The sequence below is a fragment of the Chanodichthys erythropterus genome, chromosome 20 (genome assembly GCF_024489055.1).
Source record: "Chanodichthys erythropterus isolate Z2021 chromosome 20, ASM2448905v1, whole genome shotgun sequence".
NCBI classification, from domain to species: Eukaryota; Metazoa; Chordata; class Actinopteri; order Cypriniformes; family Xenocyprididae; genus Chanodichthys; species Chanodichthys erythropterus.
In genome coordinates this window covers 21,152,852-21,174,268 of record NC_090240.1, presented here as the reverse complement: position 1 = coordinate 21,174,268, position 21,417 = coordinate 21,152,852, and the positions used below count along the sequence as shown (strand labels likewise).

Below are 21,417 nucleotides of genomic sequence, written 5' to 3'. Positions count from 1 at the left end.
TAAGAGTTTTTTAGGCGAGAATGTAGTAGTTTCGATCATGGGGTATTTCAGCACACTCAAAACAAACCCTCAGATTACAGTCACATCTTATGTGATGTTCTTTTACCTATAAATTTGATGATCAGATATAAAGATATGTATAGCAGTGGTACAGACTTTTGCAAGGCCTGTACAAACATACATATACCTGTACAAACATACATATACGTGCGAAATACGTGACACTTATATAATCGTAGTGCCTATTTTACAATTTGTTTAGACGTTTTCAAAGATGCAAGCTCCAGGCCATCAGTGGCCGTTCAGTGCTCGTGTACCCACCGAGCACAGCTTCATCTCGGCCAGTGCTTCGGGGATTTGCCGCTGTGTCATATATATATATATATATATACACACACACACACTCACCGGCCATTTTATTAAGTATGCCTTGCTAGCGTTAGACCCCCTTTTACCCTCAGAATTCTTTGGGGCATAGATTCAGCGTGGTGCTGGAAGCATTTCTCAGTGATTTTGGTTCATATGATAGCATCACGCAGTTGCTGCAGGTCATGAATCTGCTGTTCCACCACATCCCAAAAGTGCTGTATTGGATTGAGATCTGGTGACTGTGGAGGCCATTTGAGTATAGTGAATTCACTGTCATGTTCAGGAAACCAGTTTGAGACATGGTGCGTCATCCTGCTGGAAACAGTCATCAGAAGATGGGTCCACTGTGGTCCTAAAGGTGGCCAGCAACAACGCTCAGGTAGGCTGTGGTATTTAAACAATGCTCTACCGGTACTCCCCCACACAATTACACCAGGCCAGGATGGATCCATGCTTTCATGTTGTTTATACCAAAATCTGACCCATCTGAATGTAGCAACAGAAATGGAGTCTCATCAGATCAGTCCAAGTTGTTTGTTTATACAGTATATTAAGCTGACCTGTTTTCACAATAGTGCATTTTAATGACCATATATTTATTTGTATACATTTTATTTAAACGTATATGTATGTTTGTACAGGCCTTGCAAAAGTCTGTACCACTGCTATACATATCTTTATATCTGATCATCAAATTTATAGGTAAAAGAACATCACATAAGATGTGACTGTAATCTGAGGGTTTGTTTTGAGTGTGCTGAAATACCCCATGATGCATTGTGTGCCAAGACGAGCCCATCAACAGCTCCCTGACCTTTTCTGTCTCTCTGCTCGGCACCAGTCAGAACTATTCCCCCCTCATTAGATGGCACATACACTCTCGGAGCGAGAGCCAGAGAGCCAAGTATCATACACCAGTGGTGAATAGGTCCTCCACTAATTACTGAATTCATTTTGCACGGATTTGTGTGTGGATGTGCATGCAGGTCTGTTTCTGCGCGCACTTGTGCGAATGTGTTGGAGGCAAGTGAAGTGTATTGATTATTTTAATCTGCCTATTTGTGAGTCTGTGATCCTCGTGGCTCTGCATTCGACAGGGGAATCACTAATGGGCCTCAGCGCAGGCCGCCTCAGACCTCTCCCCGTCCAATTAACTTTCAACTGGAATCTGGCAGGAGAGCGCGAGGAGGCTGGCCACGGACACGCTGAGATCCCCCACATATTCCCACAGGCTACAGATTCACCAAAGCCTTAAGGCCGGAATGTCATTACCTCTCACTTTTAATTAAAGGTTTCTACTCTCGTTTTAGCCCTGACATGCCCAGGTAGAATCCAAGTATCGTTCATGTCGTTGTTCTTGTTTAGATGGGGTTTTTTTTCTCCAAAAGACTGAATTTTTATTCTCTGGTAAACATGTCTCATTTTTTTCCTCTCCAAATGTTTATAGTAGAGAACAATTTTGCATGACAGAAATATGTTTGCCATATGTTTTAGTATTCACTTAACATGTTGCAAGGGTTTTGAATAGTCATTTGTACAAATGTTACATAAAAATGAAACAAAGATATTTGAATATGATTTATTATTGAATTGTTTGTGATTAGGGAATGTTTTTGACATGTTATTTGTATCATTTGCACATGGCTTGACTTGTGTCAACAACTACTTCATGCTGGATTTCTTAGAAAGATTTATCAATACAGGCTATGAATCTACTAAAATTCAAACTAAATTTAGTCTGGATTTAAAATGTTTGAGGACACATTAATGTCAGAAATATCTTTCAAACTATTGGTATCATTTCTCATAAAATAGCAACCTTATTGGGCATGATATTACAGAAAAAATATATAGATAGGAGCTTGATTTATAAATGTATAACTTCTATAAAAACATATTCTAAAACATAATACATAAAAACGTACTGATCGCTGTGAAAGCGTATTGACCTTCTCTTAAATGCACTGCAGTAGTGTTAAATTTTAAATATATTCCAAAAATGAAATTAATTTATTAGACTTTTTATAGTACCCGCTCAATAAATCTACAATCTCTATATAAATAATTCTAGAACATAATGCATAATTCATTGTCAAGAGTGGAATATTTTCATTTTGATTTAAAGTTTTACATTGTAATATGTTTTATTAGACTTACACAGAGGGGTACAACATCCTCCCCTTTAAAAAGTATTAAATAATCACATTATTTACGTCATTAAAACACATTGTGTTGGTTAAATTTGAATAAATCAATATAATAACATTCCGGTTTGAGCTGTATTCTCTAGAATATTTCCAATTCCACATATAATTAAAGACCGTCACTTTAAGTCAAATGAATTGAACAAGAGGACTTCAATTGATCACTAGCCTTGCTCTGTGTGTGCGGACGCATATAAACGTGCCTGTATTGAGCTACGGCTGCATCTAGTGAATAAAAAGTACGTTTACGCACTGATTTTGTTTCAAGTCTAGCCATGTGTAAATGCAGCTCAGCTCAACATAAAGCATGTCGACTACAGAGAGTGACTTGGAATCTCAAGGTTTTGATTGACACACAAATGGAGACAAGTACACCAAGTACACACATTAAAATATGAGTGTGTCAATGTTCAGGATAGATATAGACATATATTTATATGCGTTTTAATTTACGTTTGGGAGTAGTGTATAATCTTGGAAATCTGCTTTATGAAAGGAACTGGTTGTCATCTTATCTGTGAAGCCCTTCTACTCAGTATAAACCATGTCCATTTCTTTCAAGCCTGTTCAGTGTGAGAAGGTAACTGTATGAGTGTGTGTGTGTGTTTGTACACAGTACATCTGAGTGTGTAGAGCAGCATCATGAGCAGGTCAGTCAGCATAGATGAGGAAGCCAGAGAACGTGCTGTATTTGTTGGTGTTTCCTCCGTGGACTTTCCCTCCGTCCAGCTGCACGCAGACCTCATCTCCCACGTCTAAATGCAGGATCACACTGTTGGAGGCGTAGTCATAATTCTGATCAGCATCCTGGGCGATAGCGCTGGCCCTCACCTGTCACGCACAGGAGAAATGAAGCCACGGTTAGAGGAAGGACACGGAGCAGATCGCAACAATTTACAGATTATATTCCACAATACTTGAATGATACTGAAATGTAGATGAAGCACTAAAAGAATATATAATATAATTTAGTGATATTCATTAGACAAAACAGCAAAACATGACTAAAGCACAACAACATGAAGAAGTGTGACATTTGAAGCTTTTAAATGGTTTTAAACAGGTGGGATTGAGAGGCTAGATTTGTGTAAATTCAATGTGTAACAAACACATCAACTACCCACTATGCTTCAGACACTCGGAAAAATCGTCACTTAAACGTAGAAATGAATATTCAGCAAGTGAGATCTGAACATTGAATTGCAGTGTAAACCCAAATATGTTGGCAAAACTCAAAACATTTGAGGCAGCTGGCTTAAATAAGCAGAAGTGGCAGATTTTTATTTTTTACTCGTACATTTTAATTGTTCTTAACTTGAAATGTTTGAGTACACCAATTCATACATTTAACTTAAAATTTTCATGTTACATTTTTATTAGTGTAAACTTGGCTAGTGTATAACAAGCTAATTCCGAAAATGCTAATTTGGTATAGCACTTGCTGAATGAGTGCAGCAAATTTACAATTTACTCTCCCTTTCAAGTGCCATGGGCAAAGCATGCTGGGAAATAGAAATCCCAGCTCAGTTTAAGTTCGTCTAAATTAAAAGAAATAAGTTCATAAAACTCAAAACAATGAAACAGTTCAGTTTACTTAAAATAAATCAGTTCTGTGAACTTGAAAGTGCTAAAAACTCAAAAGTTATTTTTGACTGAACTAATTTGTTTAATTTAAGTTTGTCCTACTCAAACCAATTAACTTTTTTGAGTGTTAGGGTTTACAGTGTGGGAAAACAGTTTCTGATATATGTTACCATTTCTGATAGTGAAATATATTATAAATAAGCATTCAGTAGCATTTTCATTATTATATACAGTCAAACCAAAATGTATTCAGACCACCTTAAACATTTCATTCATTAATACAGTTTATTCACTATAGTGAAACTGGTAATAAAATATGACAAGATATCAGAGTTAAACTGTATCAGAAAAAAATTAATCCTAATTATGTCAGATAACACTCAAGCAAAACATGGTCAGGTCAAAGTGTCTGAATAATTTTTGGTTCCAAATGTTTTATCAATTTTACTGGTAGTCCACTGTATGAAGAATTTTTGGGTATAATATGTTTACTTTATTTTGCTATCTTCACTTAAATGAACTATAGTGTCCTGAACCCACTAGTAAAAATATACTTCTGACTGTATGAAAGGCAAGGCAATTTTATTTATATAGCACATTTCATACACAGTGGTAATTCAAAGTGCTTTACATAATGAGGAAACAAATACATATGAGTTAAAATGGAATGCATAAGAAATAAAAATAACAAGCTGCAAAAGAAGAAATTAATAAGTCACATTTTTATATAAATGCAAAGCTTTTTTTTTGTTAAAAAAATTTGTTAAACCTATAGAAAACAAATTGATATTTTAACATAAGAATAATTTTAAAAGAATGTACAGATATTTTTATTATTTAAAAAAATTAAAGTAATAATAAAAATATATTTAAAAAAAAATGAATAGACAAAAATGAGTTGATTTCACTTATTCCATATTTTCTAATATGTTTGTTTTATACACTTATTATATTAAACTAAATAATATGATTTATATATTACTTATATTAATGATAATGCTAAATTAAACACTGTATAATATGATTTAACAGATACACATTTCTAGTAAATGTGATTGAAGGGGTGCTGATAGGGCTGTGGAGGAACATGATAAGACAAAAAAGTACTGCACTGCGTGTAAAAGAAAAATCTCTCTACATAAAGATGCTCTCTTGACATGAAAGTGACCTTGTTTTATCATCTCTATGGCAATGGAATGGAGTCATTATTAAATGATACTCTGACAAGGGCTGGTCAGGTTAAATGGATGGAGCTGCAGATAGCCTGCTGACCTCCACCTCAATTGTGAAAGCAGTCACACTCTCTCCTATTTATCTACTGTAGGATCGTGTAGCTACACCTATATGGGTTATACTAAAACTGTACCATATCCCTTCCTCGTATTGACCTGTTGAATTTAATCGCAAGCGCACGTATCACACAAACCGCGATGAGACTGTTTACTGGAGGCATGGACTCATTTAAATTCTGCTTGAGAGATCAGCCGTATTGACTCCCAGCAGTGGATCTGAAACTTGTTTGTTAACATTTTAAATTGAGATTAGTCATGTGGTCAGACAGACGCACATTCCTGCATAGAGATGCAATTAAAAAGGACCAAGCATTTTGATAAAAAATTAACTGCACTATTTCATATCCTTGCAATATGACTTGCGTGATACTTTATTGCCATTTTTTAGTACTTGATCTATGCTCAAGTATTCTAAATAGAAAAGATGCGTAAGCTCCTAGCAGACAGGTGTCAGGTGACAGACAGTGATTGTCAGGCATTTTGCTCAGCCGTGTTATAGCCACTCAATCTCTGTCAGGTTTCCTAAACATATGGAGCGAATCTATTCAAGGGAAAAAAAAATTCAAAGATATGCACGGTGTCAGTAAACATCCTCATACAACATGCCATCACTCACTCAAATGCCTCTTGTTTTATTGGCCGTGTTATTCCCTTGAGAAACACCCACAACCACAGCCCACATAAAACACAATGACCCCAGACAAAGATAAACTCCCTCCCATATCCATAATCTAATAACCTCACTCCATTACCATCAAGATACTGTCAACATCCGCACAACGTCCTGAGTGGAGACTGCAGCCATTTAGATGCGTTATTGAATACCAATCTGTATAATGATGTTAGGGCGGTTTATAATGCAGCACTATGACAAATATATCAGTTTTAAATTGATTTTGCATAGCAGTGATAGATATTTGTCATTTGTAATTTGAAAAATACCCTTCCAAGTTTTCATGAGCTGTGTGGAGACTCTATTTGCACATAAAAAAGAACTAAGGAAGTAAAAACTAGTGATCAATATTACATTTACATGTAAGTGTTCAATAATTGATATGCAGAACTGATTTTTAATTGTTTTATTTTGCCCTACACAACAATACAAAGCAAAGCATTCACTATGAATATTTAATAGTAATGAATATTGAATAAAGTAAAAATATTCATAATGATTATGTTTTAATAATAATAATAGAAATGTTATAATAATACTAATAATAAAAAATAATGCACTTTTTGCTAATTAAATGGTAACAAACATATATTTTTAATAGTAATTATCACCAAAAACAAAAAAAACATAAATTACCTAACCTCTGAGTACTGTTGTGTCAATTTACATAATACTGTTGTGTCAAATTACATAATACAGATCTGATTAAGTTGAAAAGTGTGAATATTAGGGCTGCGCGATTTATGTCACGATACGAAAAATAACATTAAACTTAAACGCAATTATCGCTTAAACGCGATTCTTAGTGCGATTATGAAATGGCAAAGGCTGCGATTATTTTATTTTTTTAATGCGCAGCTTGTCAATGAAGCATGGCTCCAAATGCTAATCAATCTGAATGCACTGTGAGATTGAGTCGCTTGTATATTTGTAAAAGCAACAAAAGACAACATTTAATAACTTGTTTTTACTCCAAACTCACTCTGTTCAACGACAGCTGACAGCCTTCGGTGAGATAATGTGGCGTCTTACACAGAATAAGGCAGTTGTGTGTTTATTAGTCATGTTTAATCAACCAAAGCATTTCAATCTTCTGTTTATTCAGCTACAGCTATATGACCACGGATATGACGCGTGTTATCTTCTTTTGCGGCAGGGCATATTTGGAGTTTCTGCGCAAGAGCGCCCTCTGGCTTTCAGTTGGAGACGCATTTACTACTGATCACAGAGCCGTACAGCTCTGACAAGCTGCGTATAAAATAATCGTGTGTGGTTTAATCGCGATAAAACGTGCAGCCCTATTGAATATCATTCAAAAATATATATGAGTAATGACAAACTTTAATATGACTAAATGTTTAGATGTGTGAAAATCGCTATTATTTCACCTGAAGATATTCGTTGTGTTGAGGTGCGATGTGAGAATACTTTTAGCTTGTCCCTGTGTAGTCTGAATCAAACAGATATGTTGGGTTGTCAGTCCCTTGAGAAACCCCTTTTTCAACTATATCTCACATAAAAACTGACTCCTAAAACTGCTACACAATCTTTCACATCCAGATCTTACAGCCACACTGTATGATACAGTCATCTGCGCACTGTGCCAGTCAATAATCCATATTAAATGCTGTGTTACTGAATATTTTCTTTATAGAAGATCAAAAATATATCAAATCTTCATTGCACTGACAATGACTTATGAAAATGTAAATTTTCTTATCAAGATCAAAACAGTCTATATATTGAGGTGGTCAATATGGCATGCGCATCATTCCACGTCTGACAGTGACGACCTGCCCTCCTCTCCCTATCGATGCAGAGCGTATGTCATTCTCCTCATTATTTTGGCTAAGCGGGCAAAGGGGCAGTCTCTCCCTCCGGCATACCCCCATGTTCGATACGACGATGCAAGCGGTCACTTTAATTAGCAGACATCCGGCGAAGACCATTTAAGACATTTCTTCGCTTCCATTGATTCACGTCTTGAATTTTTGGGATCAGTTTCACCGTATCTGAGCGCCCGGGGTTTAGACATCTCCCGCAAAGTGCGCTTGTTAGATGCTTCCCAGCATTTATCAAATATAAGTGATATGAAAGCTTGTCTTGGAGGGAGAGGGAGAGAGGCTTTTTAGGATTACCGTTGACTGCACTGGAGATGGATATTGACATGGAAGCCGACTACTTGTGAAACGCCACGCTGACTTGATCTCAGCGCCGGCTGCGAGCAGGGACCCACGGGCCTACTGGGGGCTTGTTCTGCCAGGCCTTTTTATTACATTGAGGGGGAGAATGAAGAGAGGGGGGCACTTCTGCAGCGGCATTTTATACATAAGCAAAGGCGAGCGGTAGGAGAAAGACGGGTTGAAGGAGAAAATGGGAGGGGGAGGTTAGGATAACACACAGATCAAGCAAGGCTATTTTGTGAGAGCAGCGAGATGCAAGGGTATATGAAGTCTTGTTTTTTATCAGTGGTGCCGTGCTCCAGCGGTAATAAAACTGACAGGATTCATTCTCTGTGATATACAGACCTCTTGGAGCGGAGACAATGGAAAACTAGCTCTTAAACTTACCTAAGGGACCAAGCACACGGGAGGGGAGGGAAAAGACTAAAGAAAAAAAAATGGAACATTTATTGAATAGCTCAGTTTTGCCTCAAAGGGAGAATAAAATTCCTTTCGCTTCTTCTGAGAGTTATGCTTAATTGGCATACTGTACTAGTGTGGCATTGCATACTAATGGTCCAAGTGCACACTATAGCACTCGTTACAAGCTCCGTGACCACAGGTTCAATCACTGTATGAATATAGTAAACTGATTAAAGGGTTAGTTCACATAAAAATGTAAATTATCATCATTTACTCATCCTCATCTCATTCGTATTCAGTAAAACCAAAAAGAAGATATGGTAACACTTTAGTTAAAGTCACATTAGTTAACATTAGCATTAACTAACATTAAAGAGGACCTATAATGCCCCTTTTCACAAGATATAATAAAAGTCTCTGGTGTCCCCAGAAAGTGTCTGAAGTTTCAGCTCAAAATACACCACAGATCATTTATTATAGCTTGTCAAATTTGCACCTATTTGGGTGTGAGCAAAAACACAATTTTTGTGTGTGTCCCTTTAAATGCAAATGAGCTGCTGCTCCTGGCCGCTTTCCAAAAGAGGGCGGAGCTTTAACAGCTCGCACTTCAGTTGCTCAAACAACAACAAAGCTAAAGTATCTCACGCAGCCAAAATGACAATTATCAGTAATGGTGATCAGCCTTACATTGTTCAAAGTCGGACACTGATGGAGAGACTCAGCAAGAAGTTACAACTTTTAGAATGTAACTAGACGTTTCTGAACGGTTAGTGGATAAAATTATTTAGTTGCTGTGGAGTTGATTCAACTCATCGACTAGCATGTGCCGTCATGTTAATCGTTGTGTTAATTGACCCTTGTTTGTGAAGCAGCCCGGCATAAAATGACGGCATTGTAACAACACTCTACTACACCAACTCTTCCTCTTCTCTAAACAGCCCAACATGGCCTCATCCCCTTTGCTGCGTGTTCTTGGGGGCAGGGTTTATGTACATTTTAGGGTTTGTGATGTCAACAACTCGGGAAGAAGCTAGTTGTAGTCTCTACCTGCCTTTTATTGTAGTCCTTAAAGGAATAGTTCACTTTCAAATTAAAATTTCCTGATAATTTACTCACCCCCATGTTATCCAAGATGTTTATGTCTTTCTTTCTTCAGTCGAAAAGAAATGAAGGTTTTTGATGAAAACATTCCAGGATTTTTCTCCATATAGTGGACTTCACTATAGCCCAAATGGCTGAAGGTCAAAATCAGAGTTTCATCGCAGCTTCAAAGCGTTCTATGTGATCCCAGACGAGAAATAAAGGTCTTATCTAGAGAAACCATAACTCATTTTCTTAAAAAAAAAAAAAAAAAAATCTAATTTTATACGTTTTAACCATAAATGCTCATCTTGAACTAGCTCTCTTCTTCTTCTCTATTTGAATTTCAGCAGTGTAGACACTACTAAGTGTATTACTGCCCTCCACAGGTCAAAGTTTGAACTAAATAGTCATTTACAATATGCTAGTGCAAGTATATAACAATTAGTTCAAACTTTGACCTGTGGAGGGCAGTAATACACTTAGAAGTGTTTACACTGCCAGAATTCTAATAGAGAAGAAGAAGAGAGCTAGTTCAAGATGAGCATGGTTAAAATGTATACAATTTTATTTTATTTTTATTTTTTTAGAAAATGAGTTATGGTTTCTCTAGATAAGACTTTTATTTCTCGTCTGGGATTGTGTAGAACACTTTGAAGCTGCAATGAAATTGATTTTTACCTTCAACCGTTTGGGGTCCAATGTAGTCCACTATATGGAGAAAAATCCTGGAATGTTTATCAAAAACCTAGATTTCTTTTCGACTGAAGAAAGAAAGACATGAACATCTTGGATGACATGGGGGTGAGTAAATTATCAGAAAATTTTAATTTGAAAGTGAACTAATCCTTTAAAAGGCAATTTCTGTAAAAGAAAATATCTCCCTTTGCATTGAACTTTTAGCATTATAACTTTGCAGATGTTGTTTATGCTCTAACAGCAACATTACACACTAACTAAAGTTAAAAAAGGGAAATTATAATCAAGGACCCATTTAACTAACAATGAGCAATTCATTTAACAAGTGGATGTTGCACACTTCTTTCACGCAGTCATTAACAGTATTTATTCATCATCATGTTAGTTACAACTGTTAGGGTTAATGTTGTTAGTGTTCATTTTAGCTCTGGTCCATTAAATAACATTCAATATAAATAATGTATTGAAATGAACATTAACTAAACGTAATGTTTTAGAAGTATTTTCCACTGTTAGCTCATGTTAACTAATGAATTAACTAATTTAAATGAATGGAACCTTATTTTAAAGTGTTATCAAAGATATTTTTGAAGAACCCTGGGGTTCAAATCAAAATTGGACCCCATTGACTGCCACTGTATGAACAAAAAAGCACCCATTTTTAAAAATATCTTTTGTATTTTGAAAGAAAGCAGCTCATTCAGATTGGTAACTACATGAAGCTGAATAAATGATTTATAAATTTTTTGGGTGAACTATCGCTTTAACAAGTGACCACAGGTGGGATTTAATGAGTATGTCACATATGCATTCCACTTTGCTAATTTTTAATCAGTTCAAAAGATTTCCCTTAAAACTATTTGCCAATTATGGATTACTACAATTAGAGACTACCAAAGACACTCATTATATTTCTACCGGACTATGTACATGTCACTGCGCCGGGAGACATTTATTAGAGCAGGTACTGGTCATTAACAGACAGGCGATGGCATTTTTAACACTAGCGTGTGAAAGAGCTCGACCTTTTGGAGGTCTATTAAAAGAGCATGTGACAGGTGAAAAAGGGGGAAATAAGAATGGTGGAACGATTAAGAAACAGAGAGGACGGAGTGCAGATTAGTCCACTTTGAACAGAGGTTCAGTCTAAGGTTTTGGGAATGTACATCGAATCTGAGGGACCATAAATTAAAAGATTAACAGCATGTTAATGATGAGGAAGAAGACATGTAGCTGCTAAATCAGAGATGATGTACGATCCTGGTGTCATATTTTGACTCACATTAGCATTAAGGCAAACAACCCATTATTCAACAAGCACAATAAAAGCGCCACCAATAATGCTAGCACCATCACATCCTTTTAACAAATCTCTCCATATGTTTATAGGTCTTTATGCAATTATTCCATTAGACAGAAGACTTAAACAGCATAACAATTAGAAGTTATTATTAAATTATGTGCAGTTTTTGACCCTAACGACCCTGAGACTTTTGAGGGTGGGATCTGACAGGTAATTTTTTTTCCCCTTATATGAATTCTCTTCGGTTGTAGCAGGTGCTGTGATACAGTCACTAAATGCACAGTGATGAAATTTGAGCATGAATCTCCTTCAGTGGGCAATATACCAAATTAATTACAAGAAAAATGAAGATAACCTCATTAAATATTGAAGAGGGCACTATTATAATCACATCACTAATCCTTTCCATCTGTTACTGAGCAAATGAAATATTCCTCAAAAATTCCATCTTCAACTACTGTGATATATTGGTGCCCTTGAAAGAGTGTGAATACTATTCAAATACAAATAAACAAGCAAATCCTACATTAAAAGACAAATTGAAATATGGATCACTCTTTAATTAATGGCACATTTTAAAACTTCTTTAAACTACATTTTATCGTTAATCAGTTGAGAAAACTTAAAAGTTTAAGGCAACAAACTTCAGCAGATTTTTGTGTTTTCTCAACTTGATTTGTAGGAGATTTTTGAGTTTTATCAACTTTTTGTTGTATAAACTGAAAACAAGTAGAGAAAACTCAAATCTACTGAAGTTTGTTGCCTTAAACTTTTAAGTTTTCTCAACTTTGATTTTTTACAGTGAACGTAATGGTGTGGGGAAAGTTGGTGAGCAGTAAATTAATGTTGAAATTATTAAAAAAAAACAGAAATTGATTGTTTCTGAATTAAATCAAGTATATAGCGTTAGTCCTGGCAGGTCACATTAGTCAAGCTCGCATCATCTGACACTCGGCTGATTCACATTGACCTATAGGAATACAATGCCTATCGCCTCATTCATGTATATATGGTCCATTCAGTATTATCAGCAGCTTTATCGCATTGCTCAGGAGCTAATTTCCCCTCCTCCTTCTCCAGCTCCTCCTCCATCCAGTCAGGACTTGCCCTTCTGATATTTCTTTTGATCAAACTCATTTCTTCAATTATGTTACATTAATTATTGTCATTAAGAAAATGAATGATATTGCAATACTTGGTTCTGTTCCGTCTACCCTAAGGGGGGATATCACTGCTCTCCCTGCTCTTATCCATGATAGGCTGCATGGATGGGCAGGGAGTTTTTGCCCAGAACAGAACAATACCGCTAATCCAAACTGTATACTAACTGCCAGTCATCTTTGACGATAGTGATCCTGACAGAAATAGTGATAAGTGCTTTCCTGTCACATCTCATTTCCAACATAAAAACCTTTCCAAAACCTAAATTATGCTCTAAAATGCGTGTCATGCTGATGATGATCTGTTATAAAATTGTATAAAAATATAATAATATAAAATTATACACAAATTGAATTAAAATTGTGTCTAATGTAAAACTTCATTTAACATGTTTATTTTTTTTTTTTTTAATATGATAAGAGTGGAAGTTAAAAAATCTGGGTGTGGGGAAACAAAATAAATCAAAGTCAAAAATAGAAAATATGTAATTAAAGAGTCGTAATGAAAAGTTAATGAGATATATTCTTTAATATATATATATATATATATATATATATATATATATATATATATATATATATATATATATATATATATTAGTGCTGTCAATCGATTAAAAAATGAACTCGATTAATCACTTTTTTTTTATTAATCGCAATTAAAAACACAAGTTTTTATACGTTTTTAATATATTTTATAATGTAATAATTTCACAGTTAATCTCCAAATTAAAACATGAAGACAGTATATTTTAAATACTTGTTTAATGGCATCTTTTTATGAATAAAGGCCTGTATCACTGATACTAATACAGCTATGATGTCTCCATGAAATTTATTATTTCCCCAATTTTAAACATGAATTATAGCCATTCAACATTACAGTGTAATTGAAAGCTATATCATTTTTTACATTTATTAGGCTTCAAAAATATAACAACTTTTAATTTAAGTGAACTTAGAACAATCCTCACATAATAAATGTCATATTTACCTGTGCCTTTCCTACCTGTCTAACAGAAATTGAATAAAGTTACCAAACAGTCTGCACTGCATAAATTATAGCCTAAATTAAATATAGATAATCATTATTAAAGCTACAAAAGTTCTTTGTTACCTTTGTTCTTTCATTATCTTCAATGACAGACAGCATTAATGGTTGCAGTCACTTTAAGAACTGCCGCTGCTGCACATGACGCAGATCTCACATGCGTCCCACTTTCTCCCAGCTCTTTACTCACTTTTCTAGACTTTATTTAACTCATTCAAGGCTGATCTTATGAGGATACTCGCCAAAATGGTTATTTTTGGCATTATTGTTCATGTTATTGTTCAAGTGTGACAGAGAACTTGATTCTGGCGAGCCGTCCATGCGCACAATGGCATGCGTCTTTCTGTGCGACGTGTGTGTGACAGGACATTCACAGACAGTGTGTTCTCTTTTTCTCTTTTGGAGCGTTTAAATGGTTTAAAAGCATTTCCATGAATAAGAGCGTGATCATATATTGTAAAGGATGACAGAAATAAAAAAACGGATGCTGCGTTAATTGTGTTAATATTTTTAATGCGTTAAACTGGAAAAAAGTTAATCGCATGCGTTAACGCGTTAACGTTGACAGCACTAATAGTTATTTTTTCTTTGAAATCAAGGAAACGTCCTGTAATTGAAGTATCCCAATAAGAAAATTCAAATAATAGAGATTGTTTAGTTTTTGGTCCTTCTGACCTGTGACTTTTCAATGATTATCCTCCCACATCATTTCCATTTCAGGCATTTCCAAAGGGCACTTTAGCCTTGCATGTCTGAGGTCCGACAATGAGAAGACCATCACAACTGCACCAGTCGGTATCAAGAGACCAGCTTTCGCTAGCTGTCAAAACCACAGCACAAACAATGATCAGCCAGATGGTCACACGGGCCTGCAACTAGGTACGGCAACATGCATGTCACTCTCTAGAGCATACCTGAGATACTTTTTTTTCTCTTAATTAGCACCCTAACATTAACAGACAGTCATTATTAGCAAACAAATGCTAATGTACGGATCTGGACTTTTTATCTTTAAGACACCTTGTTAACCTGTCAAGCCATGACATGTTTGGCACTTTTCCATCTGTCTATAGCTCTGTATTCATTTTTGTCCATGCGTATAAGCCTCCCAGAAGTCTCGTCTTTCTGCCCACTGTCTGCGGCTTTCTATTAAGTCATCTATCTTCCTTTCCTCCCCTGATCTTTCTGTCAACCAGCCTGGGTGATTCTACCATACTCTTAACTGTCATGGCTACCCTTGCGTCCTTCTCTCAGTCTATCTCACAATTCACTTGTGCACTTGAGCTTGTGGGCCGCCCACTAGGGTGCCATATTGAACATGGCCTCCACAATGAAGATGCGAGATGACTGTGTCAAAATTTATTTTCAAGTTGAAGGATAAAAACCATGATATATTTCACCTCTTATTTTTTTTCTATTTTGCTTTTGTTCCTTTATAGTTCCTCCTGCAAAATTACATATTTGTCAGTGTTCTTTCAACTATAGGCACTTTTAATGCTGTTTTAATGCTTTTAAATGTTTAGTTCACCCAAAAAGTGAAAATTCTCTCTTTAATTACTCACCCTCATGTCGTTCCAAACCCGTAAGACCTTCGTTTATCTTCAAAACACAAATCAAGATATTTTTGATGAAATCCGAGAGCTTTTTGACCTCCATATATATATATATATATATATATATATATATATATATATATATATATATATAATATACACAGCAATGTCACAACCAGTTTCAAGGTCCAGAAAGGTTGTAAAGACATGGTTAAAATAGTACCCTGTGACTACAGTGGTGACTACAGAATACTTTTTGTGTGCAAAAACAAAAATAACAACTTTATTCAACAATTTTTCTCTTCCCTGTCAGTCTCCTACACTGTCCAGCATTCTGATGTAGAACCCGGAAGCGCTGCACTGTGTTTACAATATGAACTGAGGATAGGAGAACGACAGGAAATTGCTGAATAAAGTAATTATTTTTGTTTTGTTTTTACGCACAAAAAAGTATTCTCATCGCTTCATGACATTAAGGTTGAACCACAGTATTCACAATCACATGGACTATTTTAACAATGTCTTTACTACCTGTCTGGACCTTGAAATTGGATATGACGTTGCTGTAAATAGGGACATCAGAAAGCTCTCGGATTTCATCAAAAATATGTTGATTTGTGTTCCAATAATGAACAAAGGTTTTACGGTTTGGAGCAACATGAGGGTGAGTAATTAATGACCAATTCATTTTTGGGTGAACTAACCCTTTAATGCTGATTTATGCAAACATTCTCTGTAATTATGTTAATTTGTCTACAATGTCCAATATAAATTGATTTGGCTATTTCAAGTTTTAGAAAATTTAATAATTTTAGGATGGATTTTCATATTTTAAGATTGAAAACTTCTGGGCCAAGAGTAATAAAATCCATACATAAAGGCATTTGATCACAACATTTTTCTCCTCTTTAATAAAGATCACGATTCTCATGATTATGAAGAGGGAAAAAAATATTTCAGTGATCTGAACATTTGGCTACTTAAAATAACATGAAATTTGCAAGTAGTTCTGACAAAATTTTCTTTGCTTGAGTCTATTTAAAATAATACAACAAATAAAAAGTAAGAAGTATGTGAATCAAAATATCCAAAAATGTTCCAATTACACCCTTTTTAAGATAGTATGCCAGACTACTGAAACATTAATGATGTAACTTTTTTATGTAAAAGCTTTTAAATACTTAAAATATTTATAAATATTTGAACTCAGTCCTAAATACACTTACTTGTTTTGTTTATGAATCAATCAGAATTTTAGAAATCTGTTGAAATGAGTGTTTCAATGAGTCACTCATTATGACAGTCACCCTGGTGTATAATGATTTTGAAAAGACTGTCTTTGTTGAAAGAAAAGCGAAGTTGTTTCATATATATATATATATACACAACAACTCTCTGGGTCAGCAGCAGCTGAAACGCAGATTTGATTTGTTCACCTGTGTGATCTCATTTGTCTAAGGATTATAGACAGCTGAATTATAAATGTGGATTTTTTAATTGAACTGCAACCTTTTAACGATTAATCGTGCAGCTCTACTTCATAGGCTATAACAAAAAAGAAATATGTTTTAATAAAAATTAGTCTCTAGTTAAAGTGCCTTTAGTTGATGACACAACCTTGTATGTATATTTGCATGTTTGTAGAGTAGCCTACATCAGGTCTTGAGTAAAACGCACAATGGAGATTCTCCACTTCAAATCCTTTTAATTTCTGTGAACTTGGAGAAACTGGACTAATATTCAATAGACATGGCTGTTTGAACATCATTTTGTCAGCATTCAAAAGTAACCTTTTACAAATTAACATAAACCTCCTAATCCCAACGGACCATTGTCTGCTTTCAGATGACACTTCTGAGAATTCCAGTCTCTCGGCATCTGTCAAAAAACCTAGCATCCTTTTCACTTTTATATGCTCTGTACTTTCCATTAGGTAGCTGCGCAAATCCTCATCCTATGGGCTCTTTAAAATATTATTGGCTACAACAACAATTGTGATTTGTGTTGTAAATGGACTGTTGACTGTATTTCAGGTGCTTAGGGAAGTATCAAATAATTCCATCTGCACTATATTTGGTGTAGTGAGCAGTTAACCTACACATTTCTCTATCAAGCCCTACAGAGGAGTGAAGCAGGGCCACCTGATGTGCTCGAAATGGACGTAATTGAGTGGACTGAAAAGATAATTAATGAGCAATCAATGAACATGCAATAGAAGGGGGGCACGTACAGCGAGCAGGGGATTCAATCTAAGAGTTATGAATGATTTAACAGAGGAAGAAGACTTGCATGACAATACAAAACTGTACAGATCGGACCAATTGAATCTACTATCGCTCTAATCACTTTTACACTGTATTAAGCCAGAGATTTTTTTTTTTACAACAAAACACTTGGCTTTCAATGTCCAGTGAAATACAAATAAACATTTATAGTGTGCTTGGGTAAAACTGTTCTTAAAAGAATATGTTACGATTGCCTGTCAAATAAAAAGCTGCAAGAGTGTGTCTTGATCCACAAAGGTCATACAATCACTTAAAACCACTACAGATAAACCTTTTCTTGTCCTGCTCATTTCCTGCCTTCAGTATTTAATTAATGTCAAGGGAATGAATGACTGAGTGTGGAAACTGTCAAATTTCATGCATTCATTATTTATCTGATGTGCAAACTGGCACTAGACCACACCACGACAGCTCTGGCTGCTGAGTCGTATGACACATTTTTAGGTGATGAGTGAAATGTAAATATGGTGTTTATTTTAGTTATTAAATTGTCAAAACATATGGCAATGCAGCTGAGATTGTTTGGACACAAATATTAATGCCATGATTTTTTCTTTTTATAAGCCTTTTTTTCTGGTCAGCCTTGCAAAACAATACAACTGCGTCCAATTTGCACCCATGTTGTTTAGTGCGGTGGTAATCAATTATATGATAGGAATTTTAATAGAAAAAACTCATAATCCAACTATTGTGACTCCTCTAGATGAAGCTGACCTTATAGTGGTGAAGCCCAATATGATGAATTGAGACAAAGAGAAACTACTTTCTAGTTCATCATTTGACTGCACACATAATGTCCATAATAAGGAAAAAGATAGTTGGGGATTATTCACCAAGAAATGTTCAATTGTGTTATCATTCACACATCCTCATGTCGTTCCAAACCATCCATGTTTTTCTTCTGCGACAAGAAGATTTTTTATTTTTTATTTTTTTGGGGGGTGGGGGGGGTGTTGTCTTTACAACAATGACAGTCAATGATGTTCAGTGCTGATTTGGACCCCACTGATGGACAAAAACAGTTGAAAAATTCTTCAAAATATCTTCATTTTGTGTTCGCAGAAGAAAGAAAGTCATACAGGTTTAGAAGGACATGAAGGTGAGTAAATAATTACAGCATTTATCATTTTTGGGTGAAATATATTTGAAAGCAATTGAGCTGAAGATTTCATTTCAACCACAAACAAAATTTATAAATAAAGATCAATTCTTACCTGTCCATTTTTCTTGAGGTCTGCCCACATACTGGTCCCATCTCCTCCTCTCATCAGGACATGATATGTGAAGAAGTAGATACCAGGTAGAGGGCATGTGAATTTTCCAGTGCTGGGCTCATAGTAGTTGCCAACGTTGGTCACCACATCATCAAATTTGAGCACATCAGTTCCTTCATGTTGCTTGCGCAGGCCTGCGTAAAATGCAATCTTAGGGCTGTAGAACGACGGCACATAACCGCCAGGCCCAGGACCCGGAGGCCCTTGTGGACCTGGCTTTCCAGGCTCTCCAGGTGGACCAGGTGGTCCTGGCATCCCCGGAGGTCCCCGATAACCAGATTTCCCTCTCCGGTTTGGAAAATCAGGAGGTGGGGGTGAAACGGCCGTTAGCTCCTGGCCATGAGGAGTGGTGTAGGGGTCACAAACCATTCGACAACTTCCTAGCATTTCATAATGGCTTCCCGCATTGGCTCCTCCTCCTTTAGTGTTGTGGACCAGTAATGGGATGGTGACCAGGAGAATTAGAACCATGGCCACACCCACGGCCGCTCCTATGACACGCTTGCGGCGGCTGAGCCGGGAGGCAGCAAGCGTTAGAAAGTCCTCCTCTCCTTTAGGTGGAATGGTGCCCGCCAGCGTGAACAGTGGAGTTGGAGGAAAAACTCGCTAAAGTGTAAAAGCAAATGTGTGTTTGGGTACAAAAGAACAGCCACACCACAGATATCTATAGAGGAATGAGGCCAGTGGGGAGAAGGATAGCAGATGAATTTATGGATAAGACAAGGAGACCAAGAAGAGAGTGGAGCATACAGGAATGAGAGGGTGCAATGGGACTAGAGGTAGGACAGCAAAAGGAAGATCTGGAAGAACAAAATGGAACAGAAAGGTGTGGTACGGCAAAGAATAAAAGATGATTACAGGAAAATAAGGTGGCTTTTGGTAAGCTAATATATGGGGACACTTGCAATACAATAATTTTTAAATGTTGTAATTTACATATCTTTTCATCATCCCCTTGCTTGTTAACATTAAATCTACAGTTAATTCTCCAATACAGAGAAGACACTTTGAGGTACTCTTTTGCACAAGTGAACAGCAACAACCTGTTTTTGGTTTTTCCACTTCAATTTCCTGTCCACCTAACAAAGAAGTGCAATCAAGCAATTGCAAAATTCAGTTCATAAAAGGCTAAATTAAATCTCAAAGTTGGCTGCTTGTGCAACAAAATTCAAATTACGTCCAACCAAACACCTGACAGATGTGCCAAAAAGAATCTTCCAATGTTCCACGTTTCAAAATAAAATGATGCACTAAAATGCTCCTGCTCAGTGAAATTTGTCCAACGCCCTGCAACAAAAATTGATGAGCCACAATGTATTGATCCTTCAGAATATTAGTATTATTTATTTTTTTAGGAACATATGGAAGACCCCTGTAGTTGCTCTGGCGGGACTGGGAAATTTCCACAGAAATAGAACTGGATGAGGAAAAAAACATGAAAAGACAATAAAGAAAATCTGTTAAGGCTGTATTTATTGTCACATAAATTATATATATATATATATATATATATATATATATATATATATATATATATATATATATATATATATATATATGCACACTCAATTTTATCTTTCTCTATTAAAAGTTTTATCCTAAACTGAACATACTGAAAGTCTTGAATTATTTCTTGCACTATCGAAAATGCATCTTCTGTCATATATTTATAATTTTATATCAAAATGACCCCTGAATGGCCAACTGGCATTACGGTTTTGTTGCAAAAGCTTTGTCCTAAACAGAAGAAATACGCACAAATAAAAACAACAGATAAATAAATCATTAAAAACAAAACTATTGTTGTATGTAGTGAGTGAAGCACGTAAAATAACACCTGTAAAAGTATGACACAAGTGAGCAACTTTAAGTACAATAAAAGGCATTAAAGAGACACTTACCCTGACTTCGGACCTAATGGAAGATCTTTAGAATTAAAAATCTTCCTCTGATGGCTGTCCTTAAATTTGCCGAGTTCCGGAGCACATTAAAAAATTCCGGAGTACATTAAAGATGAATTCATGTGCATCTTCAGCAAATAAAGACTCCTCTCTTTACTCCAACAACAGAGTGAAAGGCAAAATGTCAATTTTAAATGCTCTAACCAGTCAAATAGGGTAAGATGACTTCATTAAGTTGTCACTATCACTTCTGACCTTATTTATTCCGCGGACTGTTACTGACTTCGCGCGTGAGTGAAACTTCCGCTTTTGCCGTTCGTTTTGTCGAAAGGTTTAATAATACAGCAACGTATAGCGCTGGACTTCTGACTCCGACACCTGTGAGATTTTCACACTCCACACAC

General features: G+C 35.9%; 1 protein-coding gene across 1 annotated transcript; it reads right to left on the bottom strand.

Annotated features, from left to right (window-relative positions):
• Positions 1-3,224: 3,224 nt before the first annotated feature.
• c1ql4a (complement component 1, q subcomponent-like 4) lies at positions 3,225-19,583 on the bottom strand. The gene is made up of 2 exons (XM_067371678.1): positions 19,053-19,583; positions 3,225-3,404 (listed from the first exon to the last, which is right to left on the bottom strand). The coding sequence occupies exons 1-2, from the start codon at positions 19,581-19,583 to the stop codon at positions 3,225-3,227; spliced, it is 711 nt and encodes a 236-aa protein (XP_067227779.1).
• Between the last annotated feature and the right edge of the window lie 1,834 nt (positions 19,584-21,417).